The sequence below is a fragment of the Panthera onca genome, chromosome A2 (genome assembly GCF_046562875.1).
Source record: "Panthera onca isolate mPanOnc1 chromosome A2, mPanOnc1 haplotype 2, whole genome shotgun sequence".
Lineage (NCBI taxonomy): Eukaryota > Metazoa > Chordata > Mammalia > Carnivora > Felidae > Panthera > Panthera onca.
Genome location: NC_138340.1, coordinates 258,924 through 274,606, shown reverse-complemented (window position 1 = coordinate 274,606; position 15,683 = coordinate 258,924). Strand labels below are relative to the sequence as shown.

The following is a 15,683-nucleotide window of genomic DNA, read 5'->3' as shown; positions in this document are numbered from 1 at the left end:
AAGACGGCTTAGAGTCACCCCGGGTTACCCAAGCAACGGCTCTGTCCCGCCCCTCCCTGGCAGGAGGAAGAGCCAATTAGAGGGCTCTATCGGCGCATGCGTCGGAGACTCCCGGGCCCCGCTGCTCCCTGGGAATCGTGGTTCCGGCTACCTCCTCTCGCCGCGAGGTCCCTTCACAGCCGCCGTAGGCTGTGGAACTACAACTCCCGGCAGGCGCAGGCGGCGCAGGCGCGGTGTGGGCGGTGCGAACAGCGCGGGCGGCGCGGCGGGCGGCGTGCGGAATGTCGGCGCTTCGCTGGGGCCGCGGCGCGTCCGGTCTCCGGAGGGCCCTGTGGCCTGCGGGCCCCCCCGGCCCCCTGGCCGAGGAAGGTAACGCGGGGGAGACCCGAGGGTGACGCCATGGCCGCTGCCACTGCCTCCTCTCCCTACGGCCGTGACCTTCGGCTTTTAGGTCCCCGGGATCCAGCTACCCCCCCACCTTTGCTCCTTGCCCAGTGTGGTTCTGTGGAACCCATTGACTGGACCCCGCTTTCACTCGCCCTTAGGCCACTCCCCCGATGGGGATCGGCACAGCACTTTGACGCTTGACTCTTAGGTTCTTCTGGAGTCCCCTGACCCCTTCTTCGCGACTTAGGGCCCTTGACCTTTGAACTCTCACAGCACCTTTAGTTGGAGGAACCCTTTATGTTGATCCCACGCCCAAATTTCTTTTCTGTAAGGTCCCCTTCACCTTTGACCTCTTGGGTTCTTTCCAACGTGAGGCCCGTGACCACTGACGGTTTGCAATGAATTTAGAGCTCTTTTGCCCCAGGATCCTGCGATTTCTGTCCACACGAGGCCCTCCCAGCCCCCCAGGCCGCGGGCCTCCTTCTGCCTCCCTCAGCCTCTCTCTTTCGCCCACAGGGGCCCTCAGTGGTGTCTGGGGCCGCAGAAGGAGCTTGTCCGCCAGCCCTTGTGAGCAAGACCGCCGGAAGGACTGGGGCCACGCGGAGCTGCTGGAGGGTGAGCCCAGACCCCCAAGGCTTGGAGCCTGAAGCCCCTCCTCTCTGTCCCCCCGCCCCTCCCAGCCATGGGCACTCTGCTGGGGGGGTTACCTCCCCGTTTCCTCGCAGTGACACCACGAGAAGGGCTGCATTCTGCAAAGCAGGGTAACTGAATGGTTCCCCTGCCCTCAGTGTCCTCATGGGGATGGTGACAGGAAGCTTGTGCTGTACACAGAGGGCTGTTGTTTCCCCTTCCCCGAACCCCGCAGGCGCTCCTACTCTCCTGGTGAGGCCCAACGCGGTAGCTGGAGAGGCTGGCCCAAGGCTGCACGAACTGCCCCTGCAGAGTCAGGATTCGAATCCTGAACTGACACACGTGCCCTGGCTCGGCTGTCTGGGCTCAGGCGCCCGAGGGGACCAGTCGGGGTCCTGCCGTCTTCACAGCGTGGGACGGCCGGCCCGGTCCTGGCACCGCCACAGGGAGGTGGGGGCATGTGTGTTCCCTCACTGGAGCCCCCCAGACCATGGCCACTGATTCCTGCTTCCCCCCTGCCCCGCGTCTCCAGTGTGTCTAAAAAGGAAAAGTTTGTTTCAGGAAATTCTGAACATAGAGAAGTAGACTACCATCATCCTCAACAGCAACCTTCTTTCGTTTCTTACTCACTACCTAATTGTCTTGAAGCCCGAGTATCCTATGTTCAATGGAGGAAGGTTCTGGAAGTCTGAATCACATTACATCCCTCTCCAGCCTAAAAACCCGCCAACTCTGTCCTCTTGCATAGGATAAGCTAATAAACCCCCCCCCCCCCCCCGCCCCACAGTCACACGTCCATGTGGCCTTTGCCTGCCTTGTCATCCAAAGGCACTGTTGCCACCGCGGGGAGAAAAGCTGTGCGCACAGCCACGTCGTGTCGGCCTCACCTCCTCGACGGACACGGGCACCCCACATGCACACCCCACGTGTTGGCTCCTACAAGGGCCAAGGCCGCCCTGCCTCTTCAGTTTACTCCAGCAAGTCTTTGTTGGACCGAGGCCGGCGGGTGAGGCTGGACTGCGTGGGTGCCGTTGGTCCTCAGCACTATTGGCACAGTTGCCTAAGAACTAAACTCCATCCGTAACCCCCAAATCCCAGCCCCTTGTGGACACGTGCAGAGCAGCAAGTACTGGAGCTGCCCGATGTCCCCGTCCCCAGCTGGGGTTGAAGCAGGTGACACACTGGCCTCTTGTTTTAGCACATACTGTAAACAAGTGTCCTTCTCAAGGTACGTTTAGTGCCACGTTTCTGCATTTTGGGGGCTGTTTGTTGGTGATTTTGCTGTTTAAAGTCCCCAAGCATAGTGCCAAGGTGTTTTCCACCGTCCTAAGTTCGAGAAGGCTGTGATGTGCCTTTTGGAGAAAATACACATTTTCGTTGTTATTTTTTTAATGTCTATTTAATTGATTTGAGAGAGAGAGAGGGAGACACGGAATCCCAGCTAGGCTCCACACCAACAGTGTAGAACCCAGCACAGGGCTCGAACTCACAAACTGTGAGCTCACGAGCTGAGCCGACATCAAGCCTCAGACGCTTAACCGACTGAGCCAGCCAGGCGCCCAAAAATAGGTGTTTGCTTGCAGTTGCGGTGCTGTTGGCTGTGGGCTCAACGTTAGTGAATGAACAACGTATGTGAAATAAGGCATCTTAAGCGGAGGGACACGGAAGAAGGTTACGTGTTGATCTGTCGGGGACTCCCGTGATCTGTGAAGCCGTTGTGACGCAGGGCTAGCCGTGGCACCTGACTCTGCAGGAAACTCCGGTCATACCGATCATAGCGATCAGGAGTAGAGTGTGCAGAGGCCCTGAGGCCATTGTGGCCGCAGCCTGGTGGAGAGTGGGGGGAGGCGAGGGCAGGGCCCCTGGGGCACCTGGATGGATTTTGAGGCCGCGCCACACCGCTGAGGGTGTGCTGACAGGCTGGGTGTGGAGGCTTGGACGATCTTAAGGGTTTTTTGGCCGAGGGCCTGCAAGGACCACGCCGCCAGTGACGGTGACAGCCAGTGACGATGACACGGAGGGGCAGGTTTTGGGAAGTTGAGTCAGGCTGTCGCAGAGGTGCTGAATGAGTGGGTAGGGTGTATGCGCCTGAAAATTGGGGGACATACGTAGTACTGAGACCTCGAGGGGTGCCTGGGGGGGCTCAGTCGGTTAAGCATCCAACTTGGGCTAAGGTCATCGTCTTGTGGTTCACGGGTTCGAGTCCACATCGGGCTCCGTGCCGACAGCTCGGAGCCTGGAGCCTGCTTCCGATTCTGTGTCTCCCTCTCTCTCTCTGCCCCTCCCCCGTTCACGCTCTCTCTCAAAAATAAATAATCGTTTTAAAAAAAAAAAAAAGAACCAAGGCCCCGAGAGTTGGCGAGGCCAGCCACCCCCCAGAACCGCAGGTCTGAAGAGGCTGGTGCTCGCACGGGGGTCCCCCTGACATCCTCGCCCTTCGCCCCCACAGTGCTCGAGGCCCGGGTGCGGCAGCTGCAGGCCGCGCGTGTGTCGGAGGTGACCGTGAGGAGGCCCCGCCCGGCTCGACTCCCAGATGCGGGCGGCTTCCAGCCACGCAGGAAGGCCCCGAAAGGGGGCGAGGGCACCGCCCCGGGGCTCGGCGGCCACTGGGCGCAGAAGCTGGACCAGGAGAAGTGGGCGATGCAGAGGCGCAAGCAGCGGCTGCAGGCGAAGCTGCACGTGCGGGCCCAGCAGCTGGCCTGTGAGCACCGGCTGCGGATGGTGCCCCAGCTGCTGAGCGCCCCGCTGGCCGAGCGCCTGCTGCGCTGGGAGCAGGAGGCCCCCCGGAGCCCCTGGGAGGAGCAGCTGGCGCGGCTGCTGCGGGAGGCGCCGCGGAGGCTGAGCTGCGAGGCGGAGCGGGCCCACGAGGCGGGCGGCGCCCCCGCGCGGCTGGAGACCCAGCAGCAGAGGCTCCTGGCCTTCCTGGAGTGCTGCCTGCTCTCGGGCCACCTGCGCCTCGCCCACCACGTGCTGGTCACCTGCCACAGCAAGTGGCGGCAGCGGCGGGTGCTCACGCTGGCCGCGTACAACACCGTCATGCTCGGCTGGGCTCGCAAGGTGAGCGGCGGCCCCGGGGGAGGGGTGTCTGCGGGGTCCGCCGGGCCCCACCCGGGAGCGCCTGGTCCGAACCCGGGGCTCTGGGCCCCGGAGGCCGAGTCCTGTGCTCGTGGCCGTCCCGACGATTCTCGTAGCTTGTCAACCATAAGTCCCACGTGGCCCTCAACGGAGATTTCCCAGAACAGCCGAAAGAGAGGGAGGGAGTCCTGCTGAACGTTTTAGTCCCTTTCCTTCTGGACGCCTCGACCGGGGCCTCTGTGCCTGCCTGGTGTGAGGGGCGCTTTGGCCTCCGGGGGAGTTTCCAGGTCCTTCTCGGGAGAGTGACTTCGCTGCTTTAGGTGGGGCTTCCTCAGGTGGGGGGTTAGCTCAGCGCGTCTCGATGCGGGCGTTCGTCCGTGGCCGTGGGGTTCCCTGCGGGGTCCGCTCTGGCCATGCCCCGTGTCTCTCCAAGTGTTTCTGATTTCCCCGCGGCGGCGGCGGCGGCCCGGGCTGCCTGTTCAAGAGCGTTCTTCACGTGGCCTCGCGGGGGCGCAGCTCCGAGCCCCCTCCCTGTGCTCAGGCCCGAGGCGGAGGCCGTTGCGTGGGGACCGAGGCGCCGGCTGCGAGCGTGGGCTTGTGGCCGAGACCGCCGGGCCTCACTCGAGGACAGGACGGCAGGCCCAGGGGCCGCCATCGCTTTTACGTCTGCGTCGGCCCGTGGCGTGGAGATGCCCAGTCCCCACAGGCGGCAGTCACGTTTGTCTTCGTCACCGGGACGCACTAGCTTCAGGGAGTTAGTGAAGGCAAGGAGCTCGTGTTCTTCCACCCAAGGTCACAGGGCCCTGTTACAGCGGGACATTTCTGCCATCGGCGCCGGCGCGAGCTTCCTGCATTTGCGGCGATGACCAAAACCTGGGCGGCTTAAAGTGACACAGTTATTTTTTTCCAGTCCCAGGTCAGAGCGGGCGGGGCCGCTGCCTTCCTGCCTCTTTCAGCTCCCGGAGCCCCTGTGGTCCTGGGCCTGTGGCCGCGTCCCCAGGCGTCTCCAGGTGTCCCGCGTCTGCCCTGTCCTCACACTCCTCACGCGGCTTCATCTGAACTCATTCCGTTAGCAAAGATCCCTCAGGGGCCCGTGTTACGAGGTCCCGAGTAGGTGGGGGTTCGGGGGCATTGCTAACCCCGTCCCAGGCCCGTCCTGCGTCGTGCGTGGACTGCACAGGCATCCTGGGCTCCGGAAGTCATGGTGTCTGGGCGGCCTGCGCATGCGGGATGGGGCTTGGCTGTTACCCAGAGCCCAGCCCGAGTCCTGTGGCTGCCGCTTGCTCACCGTGTGGCCCACGCCTCCCACTTCTCTCTGAGCTTCGGTGTCCCCACGTGTAAGGCAGAGGGGCCTGATTTAGAGCCTCGGCCACCGTGTCTGCGCGCGCGCGTGTGTCTCTGTAAAGCGTAAAGGTGAGACGGCACGTGGGGTTTAGACACGCTTCCTGTAGACCAGCGCTGTCCGGCGGGGGTCCCTTCCCCGTTGGCACGTTCACCTGCTCCGGCTGCGTGTGACCCCCGAGCGTTTGCAGAGCTGAAGGTTTAAACGTGGTGGCTACGTGTGGCTGCTGACGGCCAGTAGGGCGGCCTGGGCGAGGTCCTTGAGACAAGCGCCTGAAAACCCGGTTGCCGGCACCGTGGTCCCTGGTGTGGCGGCACGCCTTGGATGAAGGCAGCAGGACCAGGGGGCGGGGGCGGGGGGCGCTAGGAGCCTTGTTTTCTCCAGCGGGTCTGCAGCGGCACAGACCTCCAGTGGTCCGGGAAGCAGCTGCAAGAGAACGTAGCACGTACAGCAGAACCTGGACCGCGAGGAAGCTGTTCCGCAAGACAGGCAGACGTTCCTGATACGTTCTCCCTTGGTGAGCGAGCGAGGCCTTGCGGTTCACCTAGAACGTGACGCCGAGTGTCATGTGGTCGCAGCTGAGCCAGTGGTTCTCTGCGGGGGTGGGTGATCATCGCCCACGCTGGGACGCTCAGTCTCGTTGGCAGAACTCAGTGAGTTTTCGGAACGTTGGCGCTCGTGTATTTTTGTCCCCTCGACGCACCTGCGGACAGCCCTTTGCTTTTCCATCCAAGAGCGAGCTCGGGAACGCTTTGCTTCATTCTAGGTCGGGCCGCCTGCAGATAGGGACCTTGTCCTCTGCTGCCTCGCTGCCAGTTACATTAAGTATAGCATGTGACAAAAGTTTATTAATCGTGTGCTGTAGTCAGCATCAGCGGCAGCGTATACAGTGACCCCCACGCAGAAAAAGGTTGAAGAGAAAGGCGGCAAGAAGGAGATGATGCTGGTGGAAGTCGAAGGAAATCATCGGAGACTGTGAACGAGGTATGCGAGGGGCTGAAATTGCAAGATTTTATAAGAAGTCTACGTCTGTACCTTGCCTGCAGAGGAGGAGGAAAAGGCGGAGGAATCCCTCACTTCAGATGAGATTAGGGAGATGTGTGAAGTGTGGGAAACTGCAAAATTGTGTAGCGAAGCACCACCCGAATAAGGCTGTAGCAGCGTGAGCAACAGATCTGTTTAACGACAACGCGATGTCCCGTCTTTGCGAAACCCTCAAGAGGAGGCAAAGCAAGCGTCACCGGATAGGTTCCCTATTAAAGCCTCAGGAAAAGAAGAAGATTGCGTTGAGCCGATAGATAGCAGTGATTCCCTTAGTGATAGTGACAGTTGTCCTGCACAGTCGCCCTCCTCTCTCTCGTCTCCCTCACTCCAGCCACGGAGGTTCTCAAAGGTAAGTGCAGGTTAATGTGTATTTCTTTATACCGTGAATTATATTATTTTCTATTATCTTACAGTATCGTAATCGTTTTTACATGAATATGTTTGGATCGTGCGTTGCCATTATTTCTCGTGGGGAAATGGCTTTGACATACAAATACTTTGGATTACAAACGTGTTTCTGGAACGACTTACGCTCGCAAACAAGGTTTCCTGTACTTGGAAATGAACGGAGGCCTGAACGCGGCGTGCCTCCAGCCGGGGGGTGTCGGAGAGAGGTTGACGGCCACGGCGCCTGTGTGAGAGAGGCCGCACTCCAACCAGGGACAGGACTAGCACTTGTGGAAATGGGGAAGAGGTGGGCTAACCCCGGAGCAGGCGGGTGGAAGACAGCACACGGACGCAGAGAACACTGAAGAGCCTCTTGTAGCGGCTGGAATAGTGCACGTTCACGTCCACAGTATCAGCACCTCTCCCCGTCGGGAACCCAGCCCCCGCCTGGTCCCGCCGTGGTGTCACCGAGCGCCGGCGCTGCACTTGGCCGGCAAGCCTTTTCCTAATTCGCTGGCTGGAGAGCAAGGTCTCAAGGGACGGGCTGGCCACCCCAGGACCCTCACCCCAACTTGGTCTCCCCAGGGCTCCTTCAAAGAGCTGGTTTACGTGTTCTTCATGGTGAAAGATGCCGGCCTCACCCCAGACCTCTTGTCCTACGCAGCTGCGCTCCAGTGCATGGGACGGCTGGACCAGGACGCCAGGACCGTCCAAAGGTGGGTGGGCATCAGGCCCTTGCCGGGGCCCGGGCCACCCAGAAGGCCCCCATGGCCGCCTGGCGCTGAGACCTGCAGGGTGCTGGGGGCCGCCCGTCCCTTAGGCACCATGCGCCCCCACAGGTGTCTGGACCAGATGGCCCAGGATGGGCTGCGGCTGCAGGACCTCTTCTCCAGCGTGCCACTGTGCCAGGAGGAGCAGGCCGCGCTCCTGCAGGCAGTGCACAAGGCCCAGCCCACCTTCAGCCCTCCTCTGCAGCCCCAGCCCGAGCCCCAGGTCAACACCTCACCCCTGCTCAGGGAGATCTACGCCAAGGTGAGAGGGCCCTGACACCCACCGGCGGGGGTGGGGCACGTCCTGTTGGGGACCAGCCGGGACCACCCTGTCCTTGTGGAGTCTCCTCGGCTCCTCCTTTAATTTCTCTCGGAGCCACCCGCGTCCCAGGGATGCCCTCCCTGCTCTTCAGAGGCCAGACGAACCAGACTTGGCAAGTGCCAGTCCCCACCGGGGCCCTGACCCTAAAGATTAAAGCTGGAAGGTGCCACAGCCTCGCCGTTGGGTTCCCACCCGGAGGCTCAGCGGCGGGCAGAGCACAGGCGTCATAGCAGAGCTGGGTGTAGACAGCCCGAGCTTTGGCCGGCCTCAAGCAGCAGGTGGGCAGTGTGGCCGGGGCTCTGTCCGCTGTGCAGTCATGAGAAGACCTGCTTTGTGTGGGCCTGTGTGTGATTCTCGGTGTGCTGGGTTTTGCGGTTTTCAATTTCTCTTTTTGGATGGGTCACGCATTTGCACAGTTTCCAGTTTAAACACGAGCTCACTGCCCAGAGACCTGAGCTGTGTCTCCCCGGGTAGTTCCCACCCCCACCCAGTGAGGCCGGGCAAATGCTGGGTGGCTGTCACGTGCTCTTTGGCACCTTGCTTCCTTCCATCCTCGGAGGGATGATTTTCCGGGGACTCGGAAAAGCAGATGTGGCTCTGCGGGTGGGGGTCCTGGATGTGCAGGCCGGACCGCTGCTCTCGTCGGCCTTGTGTGTAGGAGAGTCCAGCCTGTGGGGGCCTGACCTCCTGCCTGCCCCCCCCCCCCCCACACACAGGAGGGCCCCGTGTCATACTGTCCCCACCCCACAGGAGGGCCCCGTGTCATACTGTCCCCACCCCACAGGAGGGCCCCGTGTCATACTGTCCCCACCCCACAGGAGGGCCCCGTGTCATACTGTCCCCACCCCACAGGAGGGCCCCGTGTCATACTGTCCCCACCCCACAGGAGGGCCCCGTGTCATACTGTCCCCCCCACAGGAGGGCCCCGTGTCATACTGTCCCCCCCACAGGAGGGCCCCGTGTCTTACCCCAAGCTGCACCTGCCTCTGTGGAAGCTGCAGACCCTCTTCCAGCAGCAGCTGCGTGTGGAGATGGCCACCACTGTCACTGTGGAGTCGGTGGAGAAGGCGCAGCTGCTCACCAAGGAGGTCCTGCACGCGGTGAGCAGCTCGGCTGAATCGCAGCCCCCTGGGGTCGGGCGGGCGGTGGGGCCGGGGCAGCCCGTGGGTCGCCCACCGCCGCGAGGAGAGTGCGAGGTGGGCCACGTGGCTCGGGAGGACCCCCCCCCCCTCCGGGGTCTCCCCACCCCGCCCCGCCCCGAGATGGTGACTCCTGTGTCCGCCCCGCCCCCGCAGCGGAGGACGCTGAAGCAGCTGCGCGCCGCGTGGGTGGAGGCGCTGTGCGCGGGGCTGCGGGACGTGAAGGCCAGCGAGGCCCGCGCCGCCCGCTCCGGCCGCCCCACGCTCTTCCCGTACCTGTGTCTGCTCACCGAGCGGGAGCTCGCCAGGCTGCTGCTGCAGGTGGGGCGTCGGCGGGCTTGGGGGCGGGGCGGGGGTGGTGGCGGCGCTGGCTGGGCCCCGCTCACCTCCCGGTGCCGCCCCCAGACCCTGCAGGTGCTGCCGCCGCAGGGAGAGTCCCTCCTCTCCCTGGCGCAGCAGCTGGGCCTGCGCGTCTTCAATCGGCACGCGGTGCAGAAGAAGCAGCTCAGCCAGGTGCAGGCGCTGCAGCAACGCTACTACCAGTACCTGCACCTGCTGGCCTCGGACACCCAGGTGAGGCCCGTGGGGGGGGGGGGGGGGGCCTCGGACACCCAGGTGAGGCCCGTGGGGGGGGGGGGGCCTCGGACACCCAGGTGAGGCCCGTGGGGGGGTGGGCTCGGACACCCAGGTGAGGCCCTTCGGGGGGGGGGGGTGGGCTTGGACACCCAGGTGAGGCCCGTGGGGGGGGGGGGGGGCTCGGACACCCAGGTGAGGCCCGTGGGGGGGGGGCCTCGGACACCCAGGTGAGGCCCGTCGGGGTGGGGGGGCTCGGACACCCAGGTGAGGCCCGTGGGGGGGGGAGGCCTCGGACACCCAGGTGAGGCCCGTGGGGGGGGGGGGCTCGGACACCCAGGTGAGGCCCGTGGGGGGGGGGGCCTCGGACACCCAGGTGAGGCCCGTGGGGGGGGGGCCTCGGACACCCAGGTGAGGCCCATGGGGGGGGGGGCTCGGACACCCAGGTGATGCCCTTGGGGGTGGGGCCCGGACACCCAGGTGAGGCCCGTGGGGGGGGGGGGCTCGGACACCCAGGTGAGGCCCGTGGTGGGGGGGGCTCGGACACCCAGGTGAGGCCCGTTGGGGTGGGGGGGCTCGGACACCCAGGTGAGGCCCGTGGGGGGGGGGGGCTCGGACACCCAGGTGAGGCCCGTGGGGGGGGGGGGCTCGGACACCCAGGTGAGGCCCGTGGTGGGGGGGGCTCGGACACCCAGGTGAGGCCCGTGGGGGGGGGCCTCGGACACCCAGGTGAGGCCCGTTGGGGTGGGGGGCCTCGGACACCCAGGTGAGGCCCGTGGGGGGGGGGGCCTCGGACACCCAGGTGAGGCCCGTGGTGGGGGGGCCTCGGACACCCAGGTGATGCCCTTGGGGGCGGGGCTCGGACACCCAGGTGAGGCCCATGGTGGGGGGGGGGCTTGGACACCCAGGTGAGGCCCGGGGCGGTGGGGGGGGGGCGCAGGGCTGGGCTCAGACCCCCAGCCCCTGACCCACTCCCCCGCCCCCAGGTGGCGGTGCCCTGCCTGCCACGGCAGTACTGGGAGACGCTGGGGGCGCCCGAGGCCCCCCATGAGCAGCCCTGGCCCTTGCCTGTGCTGGTGCAGTTGGGCAAGCGTCTGGCGGAGATGCTGGTGGAGGTGGTGCGAATGCCCGGCAGCCTGGCCGCCCCCCAGGGCTCCTGCTCGCTCATCCCGGTGCTCTACCACGTGTACTCCTTCCGCAGCTTCCGCCAGGTGGGCCCTGCGCGAGGGTGGGGGCTCCGGGTGCCGTGGGGACCCCGGGGCCGTGGCCGGGTCCTGTGGAAATCCTGCTGGGGTCCGACACCCGGTCCCGGGGCTGGAGGGGGCCCTCTGCCCGCCGAGCGTCCTTCGGGGCGATCGACGCCTCTGCCGGTCTTTGCCCGCCTCGCCCCCAGATCGGGATCCTGAAGCCACACCCGGCCTTCACGCAGCTGCTGGCGACCGCGGCGGAGCACACGCTGACCTTCGAGGCGGCCGAGGTGCCCATGCTGTGCCCGCCACTGCCCTGGACGTCACCGCACACGGGCGCCTTCCTGCTGAGTCCCACTAAGCTCGTGCGCTCTGTGGAGGGCACCACGCAGCACCAGCGCCTGCTGGACAGCTGCCCGCCCGCCGAGCTGCACGGCGCCCTGGACGCCCTCACCCAGCTGGGCAACTGCGCCTGGCGCGTCAACGGCCGCGTGCTGGACCTGGTGCTGGAGCTCTTCGCCGCCAAGGGCTGCCCCCGCCTGGGCGTGCCGGCCCCGCCCTCCGAGGCGCCCCGGCCGCCCGAGGGCCGCCTGCCGCCCGACGCCTCGCCTGCCCAGAAGGCCGAGCTGCGGCGGGAGCTGGCCCGCTGCCTCAAAGTGGCCCGGGAGATGCACAGCCTGCGGTCGGACGCGCTGTACCGCCTCTCGCTGGCGCAGCACCTGCGTCACTGCGTCTTCTGGCTGCCCCACAACATGGACTTCCGCGGCCGCACCTACCCCTGCCCGCCCCACTTCAACCACCTGGGCAGCGACCTGGCGCGCGCCCTGCTGGAGTTCGCCCAGGGCCGCCCGCTTGGCCCCCGCGGCCTCGACTGGCTCAAGATCCACCTGGTCAACCTGACCGGGCTCAAGAAGCGGGAGCCGCTGCAGGCGCGCCTGGTTTTCGCCGACGAGGTGATGGAGGACGTTCTGGACTCTGCCGACCGGCCCATGACGGTAGGGGCGGGGTCCTCCCCCCCCCCCCCACCTCCCCCACCTGTTCCCTGCACCCGCTACCCCGCCCCTCCCTTGGCACGCTCCTGGCGGCGTCCTTCTTCGGGGTTTCCCTTGGCCCCGGTTCCTCGGCGGCTCTGCGGCCCTTCCCTCCAGGGTTAGCTCTTCTTCCAGACCTTTCCCCGTCCCGCTCCTGCTCGCTCGGGGCTGTTCCCGGGTGTCCCTCCCTGCCCCCCCCCCCCCCCCCCCCGCTGTTCCGGGGGGCTCTGTCCCGGCCTCATGCTGCCCTCCCTCAGGGCCGCAAGTGGTGGATGGAGGTGGAGGAGCCCTGGCAGGCCCTGGCCTGCTGCATGGAGATCGCTCGGGCCGTGCGCGCTCCCGACCCCGCTGCCTATATTTCTCACTTCCCAGTCCACCAGGTGAGCTGGCGGGGACCGCGTCTCGGGGTGTGCCTGGCCCAGGGGGGCGCGGCTGGAGGTGTGCGAGGGTCCGTGGAAGTGTGGGCGCCTAGCGCACACCCCGCTCTGCGTTTGGCTGGCGTCTCCCTCGTGGAGGCCGGCCCCCGTGGGAGTGGCTGGCCCTGCGGGGCGACCTCCTACGGCGGTGGTACGGGCGGCACACTGGGGCGCCCCGGAGCGCCGGCTCGATCCCCGGGGTTGCCCCGCCCCCCGCCCCTGTCGGCCCCAGGACGGCTCCTGTAACGGGCTGCAGCACTATGCCGCTCTCGGCCGCGACAGCATCGGGGCCGCCTCCGTCAACCTGCTGCCCTCGGACGTGCCGCAGGACGTGTACAGCGGAGTGGCCGCGCAGGTGGGCGCCGCGGTCCCCGCCTGCTCATGCCCAGGGCCCGCGTGGGGTCTCCGTCCTGGGGACGCCTGGATCTGCAGGTCGCGTGGCCCCCAGTCACCTGTGACGGGAGCAGGCGGTCAGGGTGGGCTTCCCCAGGGGGGGTGTCGGAAGAGGGAACCGTGGGGTCCTCGGGAAGAGAAGGGGCTGCCGGGCAGGGTGGGAGGCAGAAGGTCTACGCGCCCGCCCGCTGACCCCGAACGCCTGCGCAGGTGGAGGTGTTCCGCAGGCAGGACGCCAAGCGGGGCGTGCGGGTCGCCCAGGTGCTCGAGGGGTTCATCAGCCGCAAGGTGGTGAAGCAGACGGTGATGACTGTGGTGTACGGGGTCACCCGCTACGGGGGCCGCCTGCAGATCGAGAGGCGCCTGCGGGAGCTCAGCGACTTCCCCCAGGTGCGCAGCCTGGCGGGCGCTTGGCCCCACGGCAGTGTCGAGGTTTCCCCCGGCCCCGGCCCGGCCGCTGTCCTGAACGGCCAGCTGCTGGACGGCAGGCAGTCCTGGGGGTGGGGCTTGCCCCCCCCCCCCAGCCTCAGGGGCTCCCGTGTCTCTCTCCGAAAGAAAGATGGGGCCGGGCTTCTGGGTTCCCAGAGGGTGCCGTGAGGTCGTTTTCCTGGGGGGAGGTGGGTGGGTGATCGCCCACCCTGTGCCCCCGCCGACCGCTGCCCCGCACCCCCTCCAGGAGTTCGTGTGGGAGGCGTCTCACTACCTGGTGCGCCAGGTGTTCAACAGTCTCCAGGAGATGTTCTCGGGCACGCGGGCCATCCAGGTGTGTCCTCGCCCCCTCCCCGGGCCCACCGGGCTGTCCCTGACGGGGGGGGGGGGCCTGCCCTGAGCCCGTGCCCTGTGTCCACAGCACTGGCTGACTGAGAGCGCCCGGCTCATTGCCCACTCGGGCTCGGCTGTGGAGTGGGTCACGCCCCTGGGCATCCCCATCATCCAGCCCTACCACCGGGACTCCAAGGTCATGGTAGGTGCGGCCCCGCCCCACCACCCCCGCTCCGTGTCCGTGTCCCTGTCCCTGTCCGGGCGGGGCTCCTGACCCTCCCTGCCCCGCTCCTGCAGATCAGCGGCGGGATCCAGAGCCTCACCTTCAGCCACAGTGGGGATACCAGCCAGTGAGTGCCGGTGGGGGCGCTGGGCTGGGGGCTGCCCCCAGGTCAGACCAGGCCAGAGGTGGCTGAGTCCTCCCCCCTCCCCAGGAGGCCCAACACGCTGAAGCAGAAGAATGGCTTCCCCCCCAACTTCATCCACTCTCTGGACTCTTCACACATGATGCTCACAGCCCTGCACTGCTACAGGTGGGCCCCCCGTCTGCAGCTTGCCTCGTGGGCCGGGCGTGCTCAGACTGTGTCTATTGGCGATCCGTGTGCACACCCTCTTCTGGGTGTCGGGGACACGGCGGGGACCCACAGAGTGGGGAAGGCAGGTGGTGAGGCCGGGTCAGACAGCGTCAGGGGACCAGGACCGAGGCCTACAGGAGGCGAGGACCCTAGTCACACGGGTTGCTGGACCCGGTGCCCAGAAAAGGACTACACGTAAGCATACGCAAAGGCCCCTTGGCAGCGAGGTGTGTGTGAGGGGGAAGCAGCTGGCTGGGCCGGTGGGGAAGGTGTCACTGCTCCGAGTGAGAAGTGCCTGTGGTTCCGTCCAAGGGAGTGCCGGCAGCACACGGTTCTGAGGGATTTGTGGCCCTCGTAGGGGGAAGCGTCTGGGTTTCTGTTCTGAGCTCTGCAGAGGCCCCCAAGCATGGCCATAGGGCAGGTGTGTGGATAGTTGGGTTAGAAAGGAGCCAGCGTTCAGAGACAGGTTGCCATCTGTGCCTGCCTCTTGCGGGTGGCACAGGACCCCTGGGACGCAGCCCTGTAGTGACGGGTGGGGGGACAGTATCAGCTGCGGCAACTGGGGACGGGGGGGGGCAGTGACACGGGACAGAGTTTTCTTACTAAGAGGAGAACTGTTTCTCGGTGTTAATAAGACTGGTAAACAGTCAGTGGCGGCGGGGGGGGGGTGGGGGACAGGAGGTGTGAAGAGGGTGTGAGGCGGGACCATGAACAGGTGAGCTGACCGGTGGGGAGCCGGGTCCCACGGTGGGGGGGGGGGGGGGGGCTTGAGGGAGGATGGGAAGGAGCAGAGGGGGGAGTGGCCCTGGAGGGGCAGCCCGCCTCACGGGAGACCCCGACTGCCACCGCAGGAAAGGCCTGACCTTCGTCTCCGTGCACGACTGCTTCTGGACCCACGCGGCTGACGTGGAGGTCATGAACCAGGTGCCGCCCGCCCTGCGCCCACACCCGGCCCCCCTCAGAGGGCAGCGGGTCCCCCTGACCCCACGCCCTTGCCTCGTGGCACCGGGCACCCGCAGCCTCGGTCCAGCCGTCAGTCCCCGGGTTGGGGGCGGGACCCGGGAAGCTCCGCCCGCCCCCGCCCCCGCCCCCGCCCCCGCCCCTCAGGCCCCTGTTCTCCCTCCCGACGACGCCCCCTGCCCCCAGGTATGCCGGGAGCAGTTCGTCCGCCTGCACAGCCAGCCCATCCTGCACAACCTGTCCAGGTTCCTGATGAAGCGATTCTGCTCTGGCGCCAGGTTTAGTGCCCCCTCCCCCAGTGCGGCCGGGACCACCCCGCCCTGCCCCACCGGGCCTCACGCCCACCCTGCCCTCGGCCTCAGGTCCCCACAGCACCTCAAGAGCACGCGGACTGGCAAGCTCCAGGACACGCTGAGGTCGGTGCCTAAGACAGGTAGGGCCCGACACCCTGCGCGTTTCCTGAGGGCGGGGGGCGCGGGAGGTGTCGCCCAGGGCCCCGCCGCAAGGTCTCCGCCGGGCCCTCTGCTCCACAGGGGCCTTCGACCTGAAGCAGGTGAAGCACTCCACTTACTTCTTCAGCTGACGCTGCCCCGCCGCCCGCCCTGTACCATAGTGTAAATAAAGCTGTTGCCACCCATGGGGTCGAGCGTCTCCCGCCGGTCTCGGGGCACCCGAGCAGCTGCGCCCCGG

General features: G+C 66.3%; 1 protein-coding gene across 2 annotated transcripts; it reads left to right on the top strand.

Moving 5' to 3' along the window:
* The first annotated feature begins 228 nt into the window (after positions 1-228).
* On the top strand, positions 229-15,630 carry POLRMT (RNA polymerase mitochondrial). Of its 2 annotated transcripts, XM_078443778.2 has the most exons (21): positions 229-369; positions 904-1,002; positions 3,467-4,074; positions 7,451-7,581; positions 7,705-7,897; positions 8,908-9,057; positions 9,253-9,417; positions 9,502-9,669; positions 10,656-10,880; positions 11,063-11,851; positions 12,145-12,267; positions 12,536-12,658; positions 12,907-13,086; positions 13,373-13,459; positions 13,547-13,660; positions 13,756-13,808; positions 13,893-13,991; positions 14,885-14,957; positions 15,180-15,271; positions 15,356-15,426; positions 15,527-15,630. In XM_078443778.2, the coding sequence occupies exons 1-21, from the start codon at positions 282-284 to the stop codon at positions 15,574-15,576; spliced, it is 3,681 nt and encodes a 1,226-aa protein (XP_078299904.2). In that variant the 5' UTR covers positions 229-281; the 3' UTR covers positions 15,577-15,630. The 2 variants fall into 2 exon arrangements, with proteins under 2 accessions (XP_078299904.2, XP_078299903.2); XM_078443777.2 differs by having other exon boundaries at positions 15,180-15,426.
* The last annotated feature ends 53 nt before the right edge of the window (positions 15,631-15,683 follow it).

What these genes read in the sequence shown, in the direction of transcription:
- POLRMT (XM_078443777.2), top strand. Translation starts at nt 282, where the DNA reads ATGTCGGCGCTTCGCTGGGGCCGCGGCGCGTCCGGTCTCCGGAGGGCC. An exon ending in TCGCCAGGCTGCTGCTGCAG is followed by an intron (nt 9,418 to 9,501) that starts GTGGGGCGTCGG and finishes TGCCGCCCCCAG; the next exon opens with ACCCTGCAGGTGCTGCCGCC. An exon ending in CGGGCACGCGGGCCATCCAG is followed by an intron (nt 13,460 to 13,546) that starts GTGTGTCCTCGC and finishes CTGTGTCCACAG; the next exon opens with CACTGGCTGACTGAGAGCGC.